This window comes from Lactuca serriola, chromosome 9, assembly GCF_051521515.1.
Source record: "Lactuca serriola cultivar US96UC23 chromosome 9, Lser_US96UC23_V15, whole genome shotgun sequence".
In the NCBI taxonomy this organism is placed as follows: Eukaryota; Viridiplantae; Streptophyta; class Magnoliopsida; order Asterales; family Asteraceae; genus Lactuca; species Lactuca serriola.
This window is the reverse complement of record NC_136416.1, coordinates 153563774-153589387: the sequence shown is the minus strand read 5'-3', so window position 1 is coordinate 153589387 and position 25614 is coordinate 153563774. Positions and strand designations below refer to the sequence as shown.

The window sequence follows — 25614 nt, the reverse complement described above, 5'->3', positions numbered from 1 at the left end:
CGCGAGGTGAGTCTTCTCAATATACATTACCTAGAGTGGTATTATGTGTTGACCAGAAGGTCTTATGTGCTATGTATGAGAATGTGTGCCATGTATGAGATTATGTGCTATGTGATGTATATACGATATATAATTGTATAGACCAGATCGGAGGGTCCAACGAGACAGACCGGGCTGGAGGGCCCAACGAGCTATGACCGGACCAGAGGGTCCAACGAGCTACGGGACCGGAGGGTCCCGCTGAGACACATCGGCCGGAGGTTCGTACAGTAGCCTCGAGTGGCATATATGTTGTATGTGGTATTCTGAGGAACTCACTAAGCATTTATGCTTACAGTTGTTGTATTATGTGTTTCAGGTACTAGCGAGGATCGTGGAAAGGCACCGGCGTGAACCGTACACACAGATAGGAGATTTGATTTATGATCTTGGGATATGTTTGATTTGATAACTATTGTGGAATACTTTTTGAGAATGTTTTATATTTAAAATTTGGTTGTTAAAAAATGAAAATTTTGTTTTGAAAATCTCGTCGTTACAAGTTGGTATTAGAGCCTTGGTTTGAGGGACTCGGATGCACCTTCGGGCGTATCTGAACTCAAACTGAGGATTTGAGAAATTTTCAACAAATAAGAACTGGTTTTTCTAAAAAGAGCAATTAGTTTTGAAACAACCAGAGCGGAGCAGTGTGTATGGTCAGCCAGCGCCCGAACGGTGAATCCCCAAAATACCCTTACATTATGTGTTACGAGATATCATATGTTATGTTATGCATGCTAGAGTAGGCTAGGTATTCATATTAGGACTAGAGTGGCCTGATTTGTGATGCCTTAGCCTAGGAGATTACTGCTGCTATGAGATGCCTTGAGAGTGAGTAGGTAGCAGTTAGGAGCTCATGAGAGATCTATCGGAGGGTAGCCAATGCATAGCGAGAGTAGAGTACTTGTGATCCAGGATCCAAGAAGGAGGACTTGCAGTGAATGCTGATGCGGTGTGGTCAGTAGTATAGGGCTCGTACTACTGAAGACATCGGATCAGTGAGCAGTCCAAGTAAGAATCCTTTGGATATTGGAGGACGAGTAGGGTTGCGCTATCGAGTGCGAGTATGCTTGATCGAGTCTCTGATATTTTTATGTTGTATTTCAGAGACGTCGTGGTTGGGACACGACACACACCTGGGAGCAGTGATGTCAGCGACGAGGAGATCCGTCGATTAATTCATGAGGAGGTGGCCGCTGCCATCCGGGCCGAGATTCCAGAGATGTTCGGGGAGATTAAGACCACATTGATTGAGACCTTTGACGAGCGATATGCAGCAATGACTAAAGTTGCGGCTGCTGCAGCTACTGCTGCTATTGTTGCTGCTAGACCTCAGGGAGGTGACTCATTTTTGTTTCGGGAATTCAGCAACACGAAGCCACTAGAGTTCGATGGGACGCAGGACCCGATTGCTACGATGAGGTGGATCTCTGACATCGAGGGATGTTTCTACAAGTGTTCTTGTCCGGAGCACTTGAGAATACGGTTTGCTCTTACCCAGCTTCGCTTGGGAGCGAAGGATTGGTGGAAGTTCATGACAGCGAGCTTCACTCTGGTAGAGATTTCTGAGGTGACTTAGGAAAAGTTCACCACCATGTTTCGAGATGAGTACGTTCCCCCTGTGGAAAGGGAACGATTGGGTCAGGAGTTTTTGACCCTCAAGCAGGGTACTGATTCAGTTACTGTGATTACGCGAAAGTTTCATGAGAGGGCGATGTTTTGCCCTGAGCAGGTGTCTACCGAGCAGGCTCGCATGAGACGGTATTTGAGTGTTCTGAGGAGAGATATTCGGCAGTTCGTGGGGAACTCGACTTACCGGACATTTGTTGAGCTCCAGGCAAATGCCCGGAAGAGGGAGGTTGAGTTGGAGACTCAGGCCAGGGAGGAGGCCGAGTCAGAGAGGATGCATCAGCAGCCGGCTCAGTCTCAGCAGGCAGCCAAGCGGGCCAAGCCCGCTGATTCGAGATCTGGGAGCGCGAAGGGCCGCACTTGTGGGAAGTGCGGCAAGAGTCACGAGGGGTCGTGCAGGGAAGGAGTATGCTACAAATGCGGGAAGGAGGGGCATATCTAGAGGGATTGCCCCAATGGATTTTCTATTTGCTTCCATTGCAACCAGACCGACCATCGGAAGGCCGAGTGCCCTCAGCTACATCAGGGATCTGCGCCTGCTGCTAGGGCTACCGAGGCTCGGCCAGTGAAGGCCGAGGCACCAAAGGCTCGTGGGAGAGCCTTCCAGTTGATAGCGGAGGAGGTCCGCGCAGCACCCAACATTGTGGCCGGTATGTATTCTTCTCTCTATTTATTTGAGTTTGAGATATTATGCTTATATTATGTTATGCGTAAGTACCTTTCTTGTGAATTCTATACCTGCCTTAGTGCTATTTGACTCGGGAGCAAGTCGATCTTTTGTGTCGTTAGCTTTTAGTCGTCATATCAGTATTTGGCAAGAGGATTCGAGTCGACCTCTGCGAGTTTCTATAGCTAACGAGCGAGCAGTGTATGCCACGGAGGTGATTCGAGGATGTAGACTTGAGATCTTCGGTGTGGGGTTCCCGATCGATCTAGTCCCGATTACGATGGGGGACGTATGTGTCATAGTGGGCATGGATTGGTTGAGCCAATTTGGAGCTATTATAGACTGCGAGCGTCAGTTGGTGACGATTCAAGACCCTAGTGGGGGAGTACTTACGGTATACGGTGAGGGTACCCATCCTGAGTCAGCATTTTGTTCGGCTGCTAGGGCGAGGCAGAGTTTACAGCAGGGATGTAGGGGATTTGTGGCCTATGTGATGGAAACGCGAGTGGCCGCTGGGAGGCCAAGTTCAATTGATGAGGTCCCGATTGTGCGGGAGTTCCCTGATGTTTTCCCCGAGGAGTTGTTGGGTGTGCCTCCCGAGAGGCAGGTGGAGTTTCGTATCGACTTGGTACCAGGGGCGGCACCTATTTCCAAGGCACCCTATCGCCTTGCGCCACCCGAGATGCAGGAGTTATCCTCGCAGCTTCAGGAGCTGCTGGGAAAGGGGTTTATCAGACCGAGTAGCTCACCTTGGGGAGCGCCGATCCTTTTTGTCAAGAAGAAGGATGATTCAAACCGGATGTGTATTGATTACCGGGAGTTGAACAAGTTGACGGTCAAGAACCGTTATCCGTTACCGAGGATCGAAGATCTGTTCGATCAATTGCATGGAGCGTCTTGGTTCTCCAAGATAGACTTGAGGTCGAGATATCACTAGATGAGGGTTCGGGATGAAGATATCCAGAAGACAGCGTTCAAGACTCGTTACGGGCATTACAAGTTCGTGGTGATGCCTTTCGGGCTCACCAATGCACCAGCATCGTTCATGGATCTCATGAACAAGGTGTGCAGGTCGATGTTGGATCGTTCGGTGATCGTATTCATCAATGATATCTTGGTGTATTCGAGATCCAGAGAGCAGCATGAGGAGCATTTGAGGGAGATCCTCGGAGTTCTGAGATCGGAGAGGCTTTATGCAAAATTCTCCAAGTGTGATTTTTGGTTAAGGGAGGTCCAGTTCCTAGGGCACCTCGTTAACCAGAAGGCGATATTGGTCGATCCGGCAAAGATCGAGGCGGTGATGAGTTGGGAGGTGCCGAGGTCACCTACCGAGATCAGGATTTTCCTTGGGTTGGCTGGTTATTATCCGAGATTTATCATGGATTTCTCTAAGATCGTTGTGCCACTCACCAAGTTGACCTGGAAGGGTGTTGCTTTTTCATGGGGTCTGGAGCAGCAGACCTCATTTGAGACACTTCGCCAGAGATTGTGCGAAGCTCCGGTGCTCGCACTTCCGAAAGGGATGGAGGATTTTGTGGTGTACTATGATGCATCGATATCAGGGTTGGGAGCGGTGCTTATGCAGAGGGGGCATGTGATAGCATATGCATCGAGGCAGCTGAAACCTCATGAGTCGAGGTATCCCACCCACGATCTGGAGTTGGGGGCAGTGGTGTTCGCCCTCAAGATCTGGCATCACTATTTGTATGGGTTTCGGTGTACCATATACACGAATCACAAAAGCTTGAAGTACCTGATGGATCAGCCTGACCTGTATATGTGCCAGATCCTGTACCACCCGGGCAAGGCTAATGTTGTAGCCGATGCCCTGATTCGTAGGGCGGAGGGCGCCTCAATACGAGATGTTTGCATGAGATTGATAGTGATGACTCCGGTGTGGGACACCATTCGAGGGGCCCAGGCGGAGGCCGTGAAACCAGAGAACCGCAAAAGGGAGCGAGTGATCGGGCAGGTATCGGAGTTCGTTACCGATAGTCGAGGACTTATGACCTTTCAAGGTCGAGTTTGGGTACCGTTTGTGCGTGGAACGCATACCATCTTGATGGAGGAGGCGCATAGATCGAAGTTCTCGATCCACCCTGAGGCCACTAAGATGTTTTTGGACCTAAAGAAGGAGTATTGGTGGCCCTGTATGAAGAGGGATGTTGCATGGTTCATAGAGAGGTGCTTGACCTGTCGCAAGGTTAAGGTCGAGCACCAGCGTCCACATGGTAAGTTGTAGCCGTTAGAGATTCCCGAGTGGAAGTGGGAACAGATTACCATGGATTTTATCACCAAATTGCCGAGGACTGCTAGGGGTGTCGATGCAATTTGGGTGATTGTGGACAGGTTGACGAAGAGCGCTCACTTCCTTGCCATCAGTGAGAGCTCTTCCGCAGAGAGGCTGGCAGAGTTGTACGTTAGGGAGGTGGTATCGCGGCATGGAGTAACGATCTCGATCGTCTCATACCAAGATGTGCGTTTCACTTCCAGATTCTGGAAGAAATTTCATGAGGAATTGGGTACGAGGCTGCATTTTAGTACCGCATACCACCCACAGACTGACGGACAGAGCGAGCGGACGATTCAGACGCTCGAGGACATGCTTCGGGCATGTGTACTGGATTTCGTCAGGAGTTGGGACATGTATTTACCCTTGGCTGAATTTTCCTATAACAACAGCCATCATTTGAGCATTGGTATGCCACCCTTTGAGCTATTGTATGGAAGGAGGTGTCGGACCCCCATTTGCTGGGGTGAGGTAGGGCAACGTGTGATGGGTAGTACAGAGATAGTGCTTCAGACGACAGAGTAGATACAGCTGGTCAGGCAGAGGTTATTGACCGCTCAGAGTTGCCAGAAGAGTTATGTGGATAGGCGACGATCTGAACTCGACTTTCAGGTCGGGGATCTTGTGCTCCTAAAGGTGTCTCCTTGGAAAGGAGTGATCCGTTTCAGGAAGAGGGGCAAGCTGGGGACCCGGTATATTGGGTCATTTAGGGTGATCGTGAGGGTGGGCAGAGTGACATATCGTTTGGAGTTACCTGCGGAGTTGGACCAGATTCATGATACCTTCCACGTGTCGCAGTTGAGGAAGTGTATAGCCGACGAGTCGGTAGTGGTACCATTAGAGGATATTCAGGTGGACGCGAGTCTAAATTATGCTCAGAATTCGATCGCAATCTTGGATCCAAAGATCAAGGTTCTGAGAAGCAAGGAAGTGCCCCTGGTGCAAGTCCAGTGGCAACATCGGAAAGGGTCCGAACTAACTTGGGAGCCGGAGTCGGAGATGCGGGAGCAGCATCCGGAGTTGTTTTCGACATCAGACTTCGAGGGCGAAGTCTAGTTCTAGTGGGGGAGAATTGTAACAGCCCGAAATTCAGGTAAGCTTTATAACCCTTCTATTTTGAGAGAGTTGGCAAGACGAGTCCTTTAAGGTTGTGTGTTGGTTGTGAGTACGCTAGGCGTAATGAGGCGTACGCCGCGCGTACTCACGCGCTTATTTTGAACGCGGACTCGCCCGGGTACGATGGGCGTACAGGGTTACACTGGGCGTAATGTGTCTAGATGCAAACCGTAAATTCTAGCTTGTACACTATAAAAGGAACGTCTAGTCCCTTGCCCCAGCCACCATACCCCCTTGAGTGAGCCCTTAAAGTGCATAAATCCGTGTATAAGCTTGTGTGTGTGATTATTGAGCTTGAAGGTACCTTTATGAGGAGAAGAAGGAGAAGAGGAAGCCATTGTTGGAGCTAGAGGTGGAAGAGCAAGAGTAGATCTGAGTTCTACAGTGGTTGGAGATCCCTTGTGAGGTAAAAAGCTTCAAGCTTTGCATCTTTTCTGTTCATGCTTTGTAGAGAGAAGTTTTAGGGTTTTTGGTCCCCAAGTTCATAGCTTTTTGAGTGGTTGAGCTCTTAGAAGCTGAGATCTGTCCCATACTAGCTCATTTAGTGTTGAGGATTCATAAAAATCCAATCTTGGTCGTGGATATTGAGTCATGCATGAGTTAGGGTCTTCATATGGAAAGAGGAAAGGTGTTTTGAGTGATAGATGATCTTTACAGCCATGCAAGGCTTAAAGGTTTCAACTTTATGGAGTAAGGACCCTTAGAGAAGTCAGATCTGGAATATGAGTTCTTGTCTTAAACGTTTAAGACCTCAATACTCAATATGGCTGAACCGGGATTTACGTCGGGCGTAATCCCAGTACGCGCAGCGTAAGGGGTGGCGCACCCCGATTCTGTGAAGGCGTCGGGTACGCCCATCGTACATGCTTGGTACGCGCAGCGTAACCCGGAGGGTTGACTTTTGTTGACTTTTAGGGTTTGGTCAACATAGGGTATTTGCGCCATGTGAGGGGTAAAATGGTCTTTTACCCTCCTAAGAGTGCTAAGAGAGGGAATGGTCTAGCCTTGGGAAATGTGTTGATGCCGAGTGTTTATTTTGTATGATTAGGCGGAGGCTAGATCCTATTTTTACGGGGTCCGAGATTTCCGAGTTACCGAATTACGCGAGGTGAGTCTTCTCACTATACATTACCTAGAGTGGTATTATGAGTTGACCGAAAGATCTTATGTGCTATGTATGAGAATGTGTGCCATGTATGAGATTATGTGCTATGTGATGTATATACGATATATAATTGTATAGACCGGACCGGAGGGTCCAACAAGACAGACCGGGCCAGTGGGCCCAAGGAGCTATGACCGGACCAGAGGGTCCAACGAGCTATGGGATCGGAGGGTCCCGCTGAGACACATCAGCCGGAGGGTCGTACAGTAGCCTCGAGTGGCGTATATGTTGTATGTGGTATTTTGGGGAACTCACTAAGCATTTATGCTTACAGTTGTTGTGTTATGTGTTTCAGGTACTAGCGAGGACCGTGGAAAGGCGCCGGCGTGAACCGTACACACAGATAGGAGATTTGATTTGTGATCTTAGGATATGTTTGATTTGATAACTATTATGGAATACTTTGTGAGAATGTTTTATATTTAAAATTTGGTTGTTGAAAAATGAAAATTTTGTTTTGAAAATCTCGTCGTTACATTGTGCCATGCAACGGCTGGAGCATGCCAATGGACCCGATCAGATGCGATGTGTGCATGGGACTAGGTGCATGGCGCACATGCTTTTCCAGCCTATATAAACCTTCAATTTCTCCTCATTTCTCACTCACTTTCCACTCAATTTTCTCTGGATCTTTTTCCAACATTTAGCCCTTTACTCCCGAGTTTGCTGGCATAACCTAGCTATGCGGTTTCAGATGGGTGGAGATCAAAAGCTCTCATGTCGGAGTTTTCCCCGCATAATTCCCGATTTTTGCTAGAAACTCTCTGTAAGTTAGGCTACGCATACTACGCTTAAAGTGTAACTTATATTTATATTCATAGTCATTGTTATGGATATATAAATAATATTTATCAGTAATTCTAGTTATAATGCTGATTGATCTACTTACGAAAGAGGTGTCTAGATTGGTCATGTTGGCTTGGTTGTTGGATTTTAGAAAGGCTATATTCCGAAATGGTCCTACCTCCCAATTGTCTGGTCTATATGATCCTGTTAACCTATGATCCATTAGCATAGTACAAACGTCAAGACTTGGCATGTCATCCTTGTATAGCGCCTGCCTCTTGCGCTCGCCTAGCGCACGCTCCTGGCACTCGCCTGACGACCCCAAGAGGCCTTACCCAGCTCCTTCCTAGTTAAGCCTAAGTTGGGTTGGCCCAAGAGAGGGAGCTTCTTTTGGACCTTTCCCCAAGAGGCTGAAACCCTAGAGCCTCCATGGCTAAACACACACATCCAACTCCAAGGTGGTTCTCCCCGACCAGAAAGATCCATCTTATCTCTACCAACAGATCTAACTTGATCTTCGGAGCTTGCTCCCAGGGCACAGTCCTTGGGTTAATGCTAATGAATTTGGTGTGATATTTCCTTAGGAATCTCGCCGGAAGCTTTCTGACAGAACCACCTCCAGACTTCCGATCTGGAACCAATACAGAAGACTCGGCAGCCTGAGTACATGTCAAAACATTTGGTGTCATCCATGGGACCAAGAACGAAAAGTTATTGTCTCTTGGTCTCAAACTCAATTTAGCTTCTGATATGTTCAGATCCGTTGTTCTTCGCCTCAGATCTGTTCATTTGTACCGTTATTTGTTGATATTCGTTCAGCTCTTGCCAAGATCTGTTCAGATTTGTTTCCTAAATGTTCAGATCTCTAGATCTGCTTCGTTTGTTCTCTCAGTTCTCTAGATATGCCTCATTTCATGCTCATCTGAACATTGTCCAACCTGGCAAAGATCTTCTCAGATCCATTTCCATTCATGCTTTGGCAATTTGTTCAGCCAAATAGGAAGAAAATAAGTTTCTATGAGCTTTTACCCATTATATGTTCATATTTTTGTGTTTTATCCAACAACTTGAGAAGAACAAAAGTTTTCACAAGTTCTTACACCATTTTTGTTTAATATGACCAACATAATTCATCTTTAGCTCATAAAAACGTTTTTCAAGAATAAGAAAAGTCTCTCAGATCAGTTTTGTTCATACTTTGGTGATTTATTTAGAAAAGTTGGAAGAAGAAATGAAGTTTTATGGGGTCTTAAACTCTTATCAGTTCATATCACAAGAAAACCCCTTTTAGTTGGTGATTTTCTGTGTAAAACCTCATTCTTCGAACTATTTTTTGTATGTACAGCTACAAAGCTTGTACATCTCATAAAAGTCAATAAAACCCCAAGAACCATGTTCATATTTACCATTTTCACAAAAATACATCTTATTTCTCAAAAAGAAATAAAACTAAAAAATTACAACTCATAATTTGTACAACTTTATTAAGAATACAAGAAAAGTGTAAGTATTTGTCTATTTTCAATGGACAAAAAAAGAGCAACTACTCTCATTATTCAAAGCTATTGCTTGTAGACATAGTCGTGGTGTTTGTACATTTGAAAACCCATGAGATCAAAATCAACCCCAAAAGTTGGACAATTTTACGACTCTTAGTTGTATAAATGGTAATAAAATGTACAAGAATAATGTACAAAGAGAAAATAAGTTTTTGTGGGTTTTTACCTTACTTTGTTCATACATTCCAAAAAAAATCCATTTTTAGTCGATGATTTTCCATGAACAACATCATTTAAAAAAAACATTTTGATTGTAAGCAATGCTATGTTGCTTATACATCCCAAAAACCCCATAAAATTATTGATAACTTTTACCCAAAATGGATCAGGTATTTTTGAAACTCATTCAAAAAGTTACACCTATCCTAGAATACTTTACAACCTCTAGTTGTACAACGATTGTCAAATGGTTAGTTGTCTCTTCTCAACAGACCAAAAAAAGCAAAGGAAAAGTATAAGACAAAAAATAGCAAAGTTTCCACAAGTGTACACAATTTTTTCTCTCACATCAGCCGGTACATACAACCTGATTAAGACCCAAAAAGCATCTACAAGGGGACCCACCTAGCTCATGCCATCTATTCTTGCTTGTACAACGAAGTAAACCACCGTTTTGAGTTGGCGACCGAAAACCACCTAACCGGTCACTTCAGATTCCTCCGACGGAACTACTCCAACAGACCAATTCACCACTATCAGCATTAGCTGTCGGCCTCCTTTTCTCCACATAGCCTATAACAGGAGCTCCACCTCCGATCTGTCGATAGCGGCTTCGAATAAGCCACCTCTTTCCTCCTCCACTCTCCGTCACTAGCAGCTCTAACAAACCCCGCTCTTGTGTGAATCTTCGACCTCCGATCTATGACACGCTGTCCATCCCTCCGTCATACATCGACAAATGATCTCCCATAAGCGTCATCGTTGAAACACCTACTAACCTTTTCCAGTCGACCACCACTCATTGACCTGCTGCAACAACAGCTTCGACAACCACATCATCATTTTTCGACTGCCGCTTCCACCCCACGAAGCACCGACGGCCTCGTATAGCTGGAAAAATCATCTCCAATTTCCCCTATCGGGAACCAAAAAAACATCATTGTACCTCTCTGTCGTGGTCTCTCTTATATATGGTGAAGACCGGCGAGTAACCATCCGGAATCGGAAAATCTCCAGTCGCCCGTGCCCCCTACCCCTTTTTTTTCTCTTTTGGCATATCCTTGGAAACCGGCATGAAGAAATGGCGGGTGGACCCTTTTTCATCCAAACTGGTGAAAAATGGGGTGGGGCTATAGGTGTTACCATGGTACCTAATTCGTTATAACATACACATACTCCAAAAGAAAAGGAATCGGGCTTAAAGATTCACAAGTAGGCTCCTACACATTTGGGCTATAATTATATTGGGCTTTCTCCTAAATAAGCTTGTCAATGGTTTGTCATAGGCATAGGCTTTTATTAAGCTTTTTTATGAAGTAATCCATATATGAGCTAATCTTGCAAGATAAGAGCTCAAATGCTCAACGACTGAAAGTTGCGATCCCGCTGAACAAAATATGCTTTTAGAATAAGCATTGTGGCCTGGTACACTAGACATTTCAAAAAAAATAAAGAAGAATTAGGCCAAGTATTTTTAATGATATCCAACAACTCATTTTGGGCTCCTTATATTTTATCTCGGGCTCCTCCAAGTATGTTAAACAATCCCATTTTGAGCTCAACGGTTTTTGGGCTCCAACAGTTTTTTGGGCTCCCATTAAATCACACTTTTAATGCGTTAGCTCAACGAAAAAAAAATTATATTACGGTTAAGAGTAAGCCACTAGACGAAATCCATTTTTACCTTACTTCGTTCATACATTCCAAAAAAATCCATTTTTAGTCGATGATTTTCCATGAACAACATCATTTAAAAAACATTTTGATTGTAAGCAATGCTATGTTGCTTATACATCCCAAAACCCCCCATAAAATTATTCATCACTTTTACCCAAAATGGATCAGGTATTTTTGAAACCCATTCAAAAAGTTACACCTATCCTAGAATACTTTTACAACCTCTAGTTATACAAAGGTTATCAAATGGTCAGTTGTATCTTCTCAACGGACCAAAAAAGCAAAGGAAAAGTATAAGACAAAAAAGAAAAAAGATGCCACAAGTGGGAACATTTTTTCTTTTACATCAGTCAGTACATACAACCCGATTAAGACCAAAAAATCATCTCCAAGGGGACCCACCTTGCTCATGCCATCTATTCTCTCTGGTACAACGAAGTAAACCACCGTTTTGAGTTGATAACCGGAAACCACCTCACCGGTCTCTTCAAATTCCTCTAATGAAACTACTCCAACAGACTAGTTCACCACCACTGACATCAGCTTCCGGCATCCTTTTCTTTACGTCGCCAGCGACAGGAGCTCCGCCTCCGATCTGTCGATAGCAGCTTCAAAGAAGCCGCCTCTTGCCTCCTCTACTCGCTGTCACCAGTAGCTCCAACATACCTCACTCTTGCGTGAATCTTCGACCTCCGATCTATGACGTGTTACCCCTCCCTCCTTCGTACATCGACAACCGATCTCCCATCAACGCCATCGCTGAAACACCTACCAACCTCTTCCAATCGACCACCACTCGTTGACCTGGTGCAATAACTCTGACATCCACATCATTGTTTTTTGACTGATGCTTCCTCCATGCAGTATGCAGTTAGTCCACTAGACTAGTTTAGTTAGTTGCATGTTATGTTGGACTGTTGGTATACCATATATGCGTTGATATATTATATGGTAGTTGAGGACATCCACATCATCGTTTTTTGATTGTTGCTTCCTCCATGCAGTATGCAATCAAGCCACTAGACTAGTTTAGTTAGTTGCATGTTATGTTGGACTGTTGGTATACCATATATGCGTTGATATATTATATGGTAGTTGAGGACATCCACATCATCATTTTTTGATTGTTGCTTCCTCCATGTAGTATGCAATTAGGCCACTAGACTAGTTTAGTTAGTTGCATGTTATGTTGGACTGCTGGTATACCATATATGCGTTGATATATTATATGGTAGTTGAGGGCAGACCTGAAGGAAAATAGATTCGGGCAGACTAGCATTATGCTAAAGGCCAAAGTGAGGACCAGCTATATGTTGTAGGCAAAAGAGGCAGACCAACTTTGTTCTGAATGCCAAGGGCAGACCGGCTTTATGCTAAAGGTCGTTATGTGTATGCATTGTATATGTATTGTGGGCTACGATTTTTTTGGGGAACTCACTAATCCTAGTGCTTACCTAGTTGTTACAAATGTTTTTTAGGTACTTAGAGAGAAGGGCAAGGTTCAACTGCACACACGCACATTCGCAATCATGTTTTTGCATTATACTCTGATCTAATCGAATATTTTAATAAATAAAAGTGAAAATTTTGGGTTGAAAATCGGGGACGTTACAAGTTGGTATCAGAGTCCTGGTTTGAGCAAATTGGGAGAACCTCGTGTAATTCCAGACTCAAACTAAGAATTTGATTAATTAATAAATCTTTTCATAAAAAGAATAATACAAAAAGGAAAGAATTCAATGCATACAGTCAGCCAAAGCTCGGAAAGGAAAGTGATTTCCAAAATATCCATATTTGCTTATATGCACGAAAATTTAGAAATGCATGCTAGTATGTAGGCTATGGATCTTTTCAAAAATTGCCAAGCAGAATTGCCTGATACATAAGATGTCTTATAGCTTAGGGAATTGCTTGTTATTTTCTGCTTAGAACCTACATTGATATTAATTAGTTATTTGACAAATACATTAGGTTGCATGATCTTATAATTAAATAGTTTTTGATTGGCTGATTGGGTGCTATTGTGCAACTCTCGTTTGAGTCCAACCGTTGTAGTGTCGGATCTTTCAGTCAACAGACTGTTTGATTTTAGCGGCATGCAATTGTATTCGTCCGGTAATTACATAATATTGATAGAATTTATTCCTCATCTAATAAATTGAAGTGGAAAGGAATCCTAGGAGGATAGTCTAGGAAGTTTAATATATAATTGATAGAACATATATTCATTAAGTAGGGCATCGGTAAAGATACAAAGCCCTAGTGGTGTTTAGGAAAACCAGATGTATGTGCTCATGGGACACATACATATATGTTTTCGACATAGTGTTGGAAGTGAATTGGAAACTATGAGACAATTTTTGGGACAAGTATGAGTAGGTGTGAAAGGTAGTAGATGCCTATACTACCCAAAACACATGACTCGCACTTGGATCAGGAAGAGCCATAAAGTTGCTAAGGCACTGGTAGATAGGAAGATAGTATGGCTAACACTATGAATTTGTTTCATTTCCATCATTACTTGTCGTATGGTTATGTCTAGGAGAGTGACACTAAGTTCGGGCCCAAGTGGCCACAAAGGATCGAGTCAGGACAAAGTAGATTCGTGTAAGAGAATTGGCTCCAAGAAACCAGTCTGACATAGTGTCGAATTTAGTCATAATATTTAAGAGGGAAGTGATCAAGGTGTCAACAGAAGATTTACATCCTTCGCAATCAACAGGTAGAATTTCTACTTGCCATGAGGTGGTTATACCACATTAGAAAATAAAAGAAGGTGCCTTCTATTTTAAAGTGTTTGACTAGTAGAGACAGGAGTCTAGTTATTTATAAATCCTAGTGTCATGAAATTGACATTCATTAGGATGTGACTATTTAGTCAGTCATTGTAACATGGTTGTATGTGGACCTCGTAGGAGCAAAGAAGGAAGGATCTAATTACAAGTACGAGAAGGATAAGATAGATGAGCGATGTCTTAGGTGTTAGTTCGTTAGTAACCTTTTGTAATAAAAGGTTATCAGAATATATGGTGACAAATTTTGTTTATATTAACAGAATGTCAACTACACACCACGAAGCAGGTAACCTTAATATTAGGTCAGAAAAGGGAAAGGTTCGACTATACACACATGCATCCGCAATCATGTTTCCACATTATACTCTGATGTAACCGAATATTTTAATAAATAAAAATGAGAAATTTGGGTTGAAAATCAAGACGTTACAAGCTGAACCTTCTCCACAAAAAGCATCCATGTAATGTCCCAAAAATTATAAGGTAAAAATTTCATTTTTAGTTCAACCATAAACACCATTTAATCATTTCAATCATTAAAAAGTATATCAAGGTAAAATAGTTATCAGAGTACATATCCCAAAATTACATGACACAAAAAATATGGGCGGATACGATGCGATCAAGCCGAGCCCCTTCCCTTTCGAGCTGGAAGTATCTGAAACATAAACTAAAAACCGTAAGTACAAAGCTTAGTGAGCTCCCCCAAAAATACTCAATACCATAAATACATAACAAGCAAAGAATAAGTGGGTCTATTTCAACCCCTTCGGTCTCTTTCAACTGGTACTGCGTCTACTTCAACCCCTTCGGTCTCTTTCAACCTGTAACGGCCGGGATCCAGGTATTTTACCATTAGTATGAAAGTTTGTTGCAAAATTGGTCCCTTCATATGTTGGGCATACCAAGGGATACGCGGGGCGTACATGACTGAAGACCAAAACCCTAATATTCAGGCTTGAGACCTATATAAATGTCCTTAAGTCTTTTGGACCAAACCCTAATCGGCCTCTATAGCCTCATTTCGTCCCTTAACCACATATTTCTTTGTGAGTGTGATTCTTGAGCTTAGAAAGTGTGTTGGTGGCCATTTTAGAGAGCATTCAAGAAAGAGAAGGTGGTGATCAAGCCTTGGGTGTCATTGAGCTTCTAGATTCTGTATCAAGTTCATCTTCAAGAACTACTGGAGATATATAGTCATGACCTTGTCATCTATTTTGATTGTTTGAGCTAGGGTTTTGTTATGGAGTCCCTTTATAGCTTTTGAACATTCTCTTGTGAGTTGAGCAACTCCATAGATTAGGATTGCTAGATCTAAGCTCCTTGAGCATTTTTTATGCATAAAGGTGCCATCTTGAAGGTTGTTTTGACTCCATGCATAAGTTAGAGGTCTTAATGGGAAGAATGAAGTATTAGGGTCACTCATGACATGCAAGGGCATAAAGTTGCCAATTTTATGCCCTAGGACGTCTTAATTGACTCATATCTAAAGTTTGACATTGAAATCCCAAGTATTAAGCACTTAATGGTCAATTGATGCATGTCCTGCTTGTATGTCGTGTGTAATATTGTGTACGCAGAACGTACAACTTAAGGGTCTGGTACGCAAGGCATACACACTCCAGTTAGGTTTGGGCTTTGTGTGGGATTGTAAGCTTATTGGGCCTTATTCAGTTTTAGGCCTGATCCCATTTTGAGTTTTGGGCTGATATTCTGATTTGGGCAATAGTTGTTTTGGTTGGGCCTTAATGGACCATATGGTCCATTAATGACTTTTATCTTGGATCTTAGGCCCATTAGCAAAGGGAAGAATTTTGGGCCACTATGGAAGGACTTAGGCTTAGGTGTTTAGACTCTTTGATTAGGTTGTGTTATAATCCTACTTGAGGGTTAATTGTGGCATTGTTTAGTGTGTGGTTTCGGACTGTTAGGTGAGCAGCTTTTGTGTTCAGCAGATTGAGGTGGGTCTTCTCACTACATTTATGGGTCGAAGGCACCAAGGCTGACCCATTAATTGTTATGAGATGATTAGTAATGGAGCATGTAATTGTTTGTTATTTGATCTATATGTGGACTTATGTGAAGACCATGGGAGGAGCCCATGACACTTGGCAAGACAATGGGAGGAGCCCATGGCTCGGGGATACAAGAACATGGGGGTAGCCCATGGCATTCCAAATGAAGACCATGGAGGGAGTCTATGGCAAACTTATATGTATGTGTGCATGGCATTATATGATCATATGTTTCATGTGGTTTGGAAAACTCACTGAGCGGGTGCTTACAATTTTGTTGGATGTTTCAGATACTTCTAGTTCTAAGGGCAAGGTCCCAACATGATGGCACGACGTGCATTCTCCAGTATTTTCGCATTTAGTTTTGATACTCTGACCTTTTAAAACACTATGTTCATCTAATGGGGTTTTTGGAAACAATTGTGGTTGGTATTTATGATTATAAAAGTTAAAATTTTCTGTAAAATCTAGGATGTTACACAACCGGTATTGGGTATATTTCAACCCCTTCGGTCTCTTTCAACCGATACTAGGTATATTTCAACCCCTTCGGTCTCTTTCAACCGGTATTGGGTCTATTTCACCCCTACAGCTAGCATATAATAAAAACAGTAAGAGTCACATAAACATCAAGCATATACATGCATAACATGTAACTGTCACAAAGACAATCATCATCCTACAAACATAATCTCGTGGGCTTGCATTAGTGCCTTCGACCCACGAGTACGGTGAAGGAAACTCACCTAAATCACAAGGTCGAGTAACATTCAGCTCAAAACCGTATCGAACACAACTAATTGCTCTCCTGACAAATAATGGCGCTTAACACCTCTTAGCAATCCATACAAGGTAAACCATAAGTCTACCTTCTAAAAGTAGAATTTGACTAAAAGTCAAACGGTCAAAGTCAAAGTCAACTGCCCAATGTCAACTCATCCCTCCTCACATCGTGACCAATCCTTGGTCATGTCGTGAGATCTCACTCGGTCCGATTACAAATCATTTCGACTCAGCTCAGTCAACTTGAACATGAAAAGTCACATGAGTTGACCTCACGTTGTAAAAGAGAGGAATACGATACATACCCGTAGTGTCTCAGGGTTCTGCTCCCCTTTCCTGCAAAAGCACTTGCAATGGAACCTAAGCCGTCCCAACCACTAAACATGGGAAATTTTCCATGATATGACCACGCTGATGACAACGATGACACAATTCTACATCCAGGGTGCATTCTTGGCGAAGGTGACCCTTCCATCCACACCTACCTCATTTGGACTTGTCGTGCACACACTCATGTGTTCCATCACCTTTCGCACAAATGTCGTGGTCCCTCGGGCCTCTAACACTATACATGGCCACATCAAACTTCTTAGATTTTGCTATCAGAGTTGGATCATTAGTCCGCTTCCTCTTTCTTAGTTACCTCTCCAAACCAAGCTCCTGCTCCCGAGTCACCTCAACCACCTCCATCAACTGTCTGAATAGCAGAGATCCGATCCTCGAACCTAGCAACAAACCTGTCAGTGACATGACCAGTAATGTCAGGTAACTCCTCATGCAAAATTCGTGAAACCTCAGTGGCAATCCAATCATGGAATCGATCCACAGGAATGCATGATTCATATCCCATCTTCGATCCCTCATGACAAGAGCTAGTAATAGGATCCTTCTCCCCGAAAGATTCTAGGGCTCCACAAGCCCTGAGCTCCCGATGGGTCCCCAACTGTCCTGCTACAAACTCGGCCCAAAAATCCCCGAGACGATCATCCAAGAGTTCCATGATCGCTTTCCTTATGGTACCAAATATCACAGGATTCTGCTCAAAAAACCAACAATACACATGATCAAAACATACCCAAATAAGCCTTATACCATTGGCGTCCTAGATTCTCTGTGACTCTTCTCAAGTCGAGTATGGATCATGTGCTTTCAGTAGTACAGTCCAAATACTACCTTCCACACCTATTCATACTTTCCTCAAGAATTATCCTAGATCCTCCAAGTCACCTTCTCAAACTGATACTCCAAATACCTGCTAAACATCGTAATTAGCCCACTAAGCACTTCCTAGGCTCTCCTAGGTTCCCGACCTCACCCTGACATTAGTTGTTGAAGAACTCCCATTAATGTCAGCTAAATACTTCATGAATACAATCAAACGCAACAAAGCTTAGAAAATCCTTCGAGTAAAACTCTCAATCCTACAATGGTTAGACTCAAACGAAATCTATGCAATAGGTCAAAATCAATCACTCTAAGATTATTTAACCCGTGTAGCATGTCACTTAACATATTCACTCGATAGTTAACTCACACCATCAAGATTCCCACCAGATACAAAGCAAGCAACATTCATGTGGTAACACTCCAAACCATAGACAAATCAAAGGACTTCTCAAGCTCACTAGCTACTAACGTCTTTGTTGTACTATCATACTTCCTAGGTTCTCCTAGGATTCCTCACCCCAAGCTACCATCAGTTGCTGAAGATCCCATACTAATACCAGTTAACTACTTCATGAATACAATTGCATGCACTAGCTTAGATAATCATTCGACTAAAAGACTCAACCCAATAATGGTTAGACTCATACGAGAGCTGCGCCATAAGGCCAAATAAATCAGTCTGAGATTATCTAACCTATGCAGCATGCAACTTAACATATTCATGAAATAATTAGCTCACAGCAGTGTTATTCCCACAAAGCACGAAGCAAACAACATTCGGGTATCGGAAAGTCTAACCAGCGTACCAACTAATCAAGCCATTCTATCCAATCATCTGAAATCCATACTAGCATGCAATTCTAAATCTCAAATAACATGCATACAAAGGCATCTCTCCTAACATGAAATCTTGAGTAGATCCTTAGCCCTAATCTAGCATGCAGATCTCATATCATGTAACATAATAAACATTAAACCTAAAACATGTATGGATATGTTGGGAAATACTTACTTTAGCTTGGATGATTGCATGTATCGCACCCCTTTCTTAGAAAACCTTTTTAGAAAATCATTTTCTTTTAAAAGATTTTAAAAATCCTCAGTTTGAGTTCAGACACACCCAAGAGTATGTCTGAATATCGCACCCCTTTCTTAGAAAACCTTTTTAGAAAATCATTTTCTTTTAAAAGATTTTAAAAATCCTCAGTTTGAGTTCAGACACACCCAAGAGTATGTCTGAATCCCTCAAACAAAGGCTCTGATACCAACTTGTAACGTCCCAATAATTTTAAGGTAAAAATTCCATTTTTAGTTCAAGCATAAACACCATTTAATCATTTCAATAATTCAAAAGTATATCAAGGTAAAATAGTTATCAGAGTACAAATCTCAAAATCACATGATGCGGAAAACATGGGCGGATATGGTGCGATCAAGTCAGGCCCTTCCATTTCGAGCTGGAAGTACCTATAATATAAACTGAAAACCGTAAGCACAACGCTTAGTGAGCTCCCCCAAAAATAACCCATACCATAGATACATAACAGTCAAAGCATAATTGGGCCTATTTCAATCCTTTCGGTCTCTTTCAACCAGTATTGGGTCTATTTCAACCCCTTCGGTCTCTTTCAACTAGTACTAGGTATATTTGAAGCCCTTCAGCCTCTTTCAACAGGTACTGGGTATATTTCAACCCCTTCGGTCTCTTTCAACCGATATCGGGTATATTTCAACCCCTTCGGTCTCTTTCAACCGGTATTGGGTCTATTTCACCCCTATAGGTAGCAAATAATCATAACAGTAAGAGTCACAGAGACATCAAGCATATACATGCATAACTGGTAATTGTCACGAAGACAATCATCATCCTACAAACATAATATAGTAGGTTGGCATTGGTGCCTTCGACTCATGAGTACAGTGAAGGAAACTCACCTGAATCACAAGGTCGAGTAACACTCAACTCAAAACCGTGCCGACCACAGCTAACTACTCTGGTGATAAATAATGGTGCTTAACACCTCCTGACAATCCACCCAAGGTAAACCTTAAGTCTGCTATCTAAAAGTAGAATTTGACCAGAAGTAAACGGTCAAAGTCAAAGTCAACAGCCCAATGTCAACTCATCCTAACTCAACTTAGTCAACTCGGACATGAAAAGCCACAGGAGCATACCTCACGTCTTGAGAGCCTCCTCCCACGTCGTGAGCTCTAATAAGCTAACAAGAAACAAGGTCATTCAACCCTCACATCGTGAGACCTCCATGTCTCATGTCGTGAGAATAGTCTAAAGCTAAAAGTCCAACTTTTAAGTCCTTAATCCATTAAGCCTTGAACTCTAACTTTCCAGAAGGTCTTATAACTCCATAATGCACTGGAAAGTCGATGCTTTTAAGACATATATGTCCAATACATGTCTAGATATCATTTGTGTCAATAGTTGAAGAAAAGACATCCAACTTTCATGCAAGGTTCCAAAACTCAACCATTCCCTAGATCTGAACTCCATATTACTCTTAAGACCATAATAACACATAAAGTTGCCAGCTTTATGGTTTCCATTCATCAAACTTGCACAATCAAGAGGAAAAGTGGGAAAAAAACCTAGATCTAGCCTCATAGAACAATAAAAGGAGGGATCTTTGATACCTACAATGATCCAGAAACAATGTAAGATGATGTTGATGATGATTCATTACAAGCCTCAACTCAATATCACCTTCTTATTCTTCTTCTCTCCTTCTTCCAAACCATGAAAAGCTCCAAAATGACCAAAGATCAAGCAAGAATGAATACTAGGGTTTTTCTAGAGGTGAAAGAGGGTTTGGGGCTGATAAGAAACCCTAAAATGGGTTTAGAGATGCTTAAATACGAAGGAAACCCTAAAATAATCATGGGCTTGGGCTGCATCAGCTCTCACGCCGTGAGCGCCTTGTCTCACGTTGTGAGATCAGTCCCGAACAAAAGTTTTCATGCAACCCATCTCACGTCGTGAACCTCCAATCTCACGTCATGAGGCTTCTTTTCTTCCAAAATCCAACTTTTTGACTCCTGGAAACCCTAATTCGAATCATCCTGGAAAACGGGTGTTACAATCCAAAATGTGTTGAGCTCTCAACCCGTCTACATGTCTCTCCCACACGAGGTTCCTTACGGGAATGATTTAATGCCCCCAAATACATTCTCAATATCAACTACAAGGGGAGGTTCTAAAAAGATAGTACTTGGCATGGATGGTGGTGGCTTGTATGGACGCTTATCCTCCAATGCCATCGTGGTATCATCCCCGTATGGAGCAACCCTCGAGGAACATAATACTTTCACTGCTGCTATGAAATGCCCATCTGCAACCTTACAGAGACATTACCTGGCGTTGGTGTGGCCCAATGTTCTTTCCTCCTGAATGTACTCTTCTTTTTTGCCTTGTTGCTCCAGCCTTGCATTGTCAATCATGTTTTTTACAAGCTTGGCTATACTGTCTTCGATACCCTAAGTAGCTAATGCGCTTAGGATATTACGATGCTGCAATGACTTCTTGTTCCTAGACCTACCTTCTTACCTATTCTTTGGCCTAAACAACTGAAGAGTGCAACTAGGAAGAATCAACAATGTAACCCACACTTCAACGGACCCGAGATGAGCAATCACCTTGGAAATGAGTGTTTTCAAAGCCTGAGAGAAAGTCTACAACAGTTATGAGTGATGCTTTTGATTGTGGTAATAGGAAGCTTAATTTCCACACTAAAGATTAATCAAAGCCATGTAAATTTTGTTTGGGGAAAAAGTTCACATTGAAGTTATACGCTTATGTCTCTTAAAAGAAACATCTAAAATTGTTTTGTGCGTCATAATAACCAATAAACTAACTTATATTTCGATCGGTTGTAAAAATATATATTTGGTAAAAAAAAAAAAAAAGTAACTTATTAATAGACTAGTTTTTCAAAAGATTTTAAATATTTTTTCTAAATGTACCTCTAATTAATTATAAATAACATATTTTTCTAAATCTCATTTTATATTTTTCAAACATCATTTTTATCGGCTAATATGATACATACCCTCAAACATCATTTTAATCGGTTCCCGCTGTAACATTCACAACACATTAAACTCTAAATTGTCAAATCAACACTCTACTTTTCATACAATTCTACAATTTTTGTCTCTAAAATACTTAGAACTTTACAAGGCTTCAATAAAACATATCTAAAGAAAATCATTTATGAAACTAAATTCCATACCCAGTACAAAGAACTTCTATTCTTCCATTAGAGAGTTCAAACATATCCATTAAAGACCGACATGACTAACTGCCTACTACATATTCCACTTCTTTCAACTCTTACATTAAACAATATTATCTTTTTGCATATTTGTTGCTCATCATGACACCTAACAAAAAAACGCATATTCTTTTCAAAAGAAGATATAGATGAAACTTCATAAACCAAAAACAACAACATACTCCCAAACCTCAAACTGTACACATCAACCAAATCCCCATTCTTCATGACTACATCAATCCAAAACAAATGTCAAGTAAAAACACCACCACAAAAAAAGAAAAAAAAGCAAACATTTCCATCATCCATCATCCATCTTCAAACATCAAACCAAACCACATCACCATAACATCCATCCACCACACACTCAAGCAGCAGTAGAGTTAAACACCTTAGCAATCCTCTCAGTAGGCACCAATGGAAGATAAGAAGAAACCTTGTACCCTTTCTCAGCTGTTTGCTGCACAGTTTGGTTGTACTTTTCAGAATAATAAGCTGCTTTTGGTACAACCACATTAGCCACTTTAAAGAAGAGTGGAAGCTGATTCAAAGAGTGCCAAGCTGATGCAGCATATTGCTCTGCAACCGGTTCGTATTTTACATAAAGCCCTTTAGCGGTCGGCTCCAGCTTCGTGTACGCGGTTTTCGCTAGCCCTGAGGCGGTCTCCACCACTCCGGCAGTCTTCACCTCCTTCAACAAAGGCGGCACACGGCTGTCGATTATGGTCACCGACTCATCAACCTGAAAAGCAAGAATTTGCAACGTACTTTTATACCTTAAGAATACTTTAATTAAAAAAAAAAGGGGGGGGGGGGGGGGGGGGGGGGGGGGGGGGAGAGGAGAAAAACTGACCTTACGATCAACAAACTTGAGGACCTCAACAGGGACATCATGGAACTTGACATAAGCAGGGCCAACAACAGTCTTGAGGGTACCTTCGATTGTTTCCACACCAGGTTTTAGAGGGCCAGAGTTGTCTTTAGCGTAACCATAGACTCTTGATGCATAAACAACTGCGTGGAACACTGCAACTTGAACAAATTCAAGGTATTTCAACCTCTCTTGTTCGATCTGAACCTTTTGCAACGAAAACAAGAGAACATTGTCAAATCAATAAGCGGATTTGAACAGTATTGAAATTAGCAGTGTAATAGTCGATTATCGTTTCATCTTTCTTGTGAATATGTTATTATATTAACACCTATCTTTCTTGCATGCAATTAAAGTCTTGTATTTCGTTATCCTACTGGTTTTTGAAGGATCGATCTTACTAGAATTGCAGAAAGGAAGATGTGTTTGAGATAGAAGATCATTGTTTCAGACAGTTGAAATTAGGCACAATTAGTATCAAGATAATTTTATGCAGATTCACATCTTCGCAAGGACTTGTGTTCGTGATTTAGGTTTGTTATCGATTTTCAAACGATCAAAACAATTTCTCCCAATTTTCCATTATTAATAATAAATTTCAACGAATCGGCTTCGCTTTGGCCCTAGGTTACGATTATCAATTAATATGTTCTACTTTCTTACACAGCAGATCAATCAAAACAACAAATCAAACATGCAGACTAAAATTAGTGATAGAGAATAATTAAAAATTAGAAAAGACGAACCTCTGGTTGAGTAGTAACAGGAACAGCGTTTTCGGCCATGATCAAGATGATTGATTCAAAGAGAGATGAAATCGTCTACTGAAAACTGATTGTTGCTTAATTCTGAAGGATGATAATCGATCAATCGATGGATCTATATTTATACAATACACAGAGTCGGTTGCAAAGGGCAGGCACAATAATAGACGAAACTGTGGTTATGTAACCCGTGTGAAAGGAGGTTCGGGTCGAGAAGCTTTGACTGTAATTTGAACGCAAAAGGCATGGTGTAATTGAACCCTTAACTTTATCTATGTTTACATAAATAACCCTATAGTTTTTTTAAATAGAATCGTTAGTTTCTTTCAAATAATGTTTTTAAAATGCTTTCCAAACAATTTTCTTAGGGTTCATTTTGACATGACAGATTGTTCAGTAATTTGGAAGAATATGTCGATAGTAAAAAGGTTATTTGGCATATATGTGAATACATGGCCAAATCTGATAACTCTGGCTATATGCAATTTTTAGAATAAAAAATATATATATTTAATTGTTGAAAAAAAAAAATAGTTTTAAAGCATTAGGCATTTCAGAGTTTGAGCTAAAGATATATGGATCTTTTCCACTAATACAATATATTTGAAAGTCTTATTTAGTAAAAGAAAAAGATTAACGCTTTTTCATGAAGCTTTTATATTTGAATTGAGAACCTTTAATAGAAAAATACATATTTTTATAGCTAAGGTTGTGTTTTTTTAACGTCAAGTCTAGGTTATAAATTAACTTAATTTTTGAGCTTTTTAGGTATTATGTTTGTCAAAGGCAAAACACATCTTTTATTAATTATAAAAAATTCACTTAATTTTTGAGCTTTTTAGGTATTTTGTTTGTCAAGCCAAAACACTTCTTTTATTAATTATAAAAAAACTCAATTATTTATATGTTCTCTTATGTTATTTGATATATTACAGCTAATTTATAAGTTAGTCTTATTAAATATTTTTTATAGCAATTATTTTATGTCTATTAGCTAATCTTTCAGTTATCAATTATTTCAGTTAGACGTCAAATTTACTAATTGCTTAATAATTTAGTAAGAATGTTCCGATAATATAATGATGCACTTGATTTCAATGAAGAAAAGTTTTAACATTTGGGGTATATCAACAAGACACCTAGAAGTGGAGGGGTCAAAACAAGCACATAGACATAAAAGGAGGCGTATTATTGAGATATTGAAATTTGTTGACATGGTTAAGTTTTCTTTTTGGTATCAGACAAAAGATTCTTCCACACATTAATCTACGCGCTTACCCTGGGGCGTGTTTAACAGCTGCCAAAATTTTCTTTGTAAACCCGGGGTCCGGGGAGTGGTATCAGTAACGTGAACGAATAGTTGCGACGCCTAACTAAAGTTAATTTTATGTCGTATCAATTTAGAGCAATTTAGAAGTCGTATGAGATTGAGTTCTAATTTTTAAAACTAATTATTTGCTTATTAGTCAGTCGATACCTTTCCGATTCCGACCATGCTTATATCAATGAGAAGGTACCGAGAAGCCTTATACTATTATCAACTCATACTTGACTTAAAGTTTCCAAAACACAAAATCCAATTTCCATAAAGGCCCGCTGCCAATTTACCAAAATGCCCTTTGGCAGCAAAACCAATTCTAAATGCCCGGACCATCTACATTTCATCACCCCCACCCAAATGTGTAATGATTTGAAATAGAGCGTTACAACTCTTTCCCACTTAAATTAAATTCCTTCCTCGAAATCAGCCATTATCTTTCCCAATATACCAACATCTTAAGCAATACGACCACAATCTCGGGAATACCACAGCCGTCCTAAGGCGAACAAAATCAACCATAGAAGA

At 41.4% G+C, this 25614-nt stretch overlaps 1 protein-coding gene and 1 long non-coding RNA gene across 2 annotated transcripts; one reads left to right on the top strand and one right to left on the bottom strand.

Moving 5' to 3' along the window:
* Positions 1 to 22260: 22260 nt before the first annotated feature.
* On the bottom strand, positions 22261 to 23959 carry LOC145072381 (stress-related protein-like). Its single transcript, XM_079018796.1, has 3 exons — positions 23751 to 23959; positions 22987 to 23211; positions 22261 to 22875 (listed from the first exon to the last, which is right to left on the bottom strand). Exons 1-3 carry the CDS (start codon positions 23787 to 23789, stop codon positions 22501 to 22503), a joined length of 639 nt encoding a protein of 212 aa, XP_078874922.1. The 5' UTR covers positions 23790 to 23959; the 3' UTR covers positions 22261 to 22500.
* On the top strand, positions 23211 to 24102 carry LOC145072382 (uncharacterized). The gene is made up of 2 exons (XR_013690999.1): positions 23211 to 23537; positions 23672 to 24102. It is a non-coding gene; the product is annotated as an uncharacterized LOC145072382 (long non-coding RNA).
* The last annotated feature ends 1512 nt before the right edge of the window (positions 24103 to 25614 follow it).

Excerpts from the sequence above, each read along its gene's own strand:
- LOC145072381 (XM_079018796.1), bottom strand. The coding sequence starts at position 23,789 with ATGGCCGAAAACGCTGTTCCTGTTACTACTCAACCAGAG. Across the intron at positions 23,212-23,750 it reads CTGTTACTACTCAACCAGAG|GTTCAGATCGAACAAGAGAG; the intron begins GTTCGTCTTTTC and ends TCGTTGCAAAAG. Across the intron at positions 22,876-22,986 it reads TCAAGTTTGTTGATCGTAAG|GTTGATGAGTCGGTGACCAT; the intron begins GTCAGTTTTTCT and ends CTTGCTTTTCAG.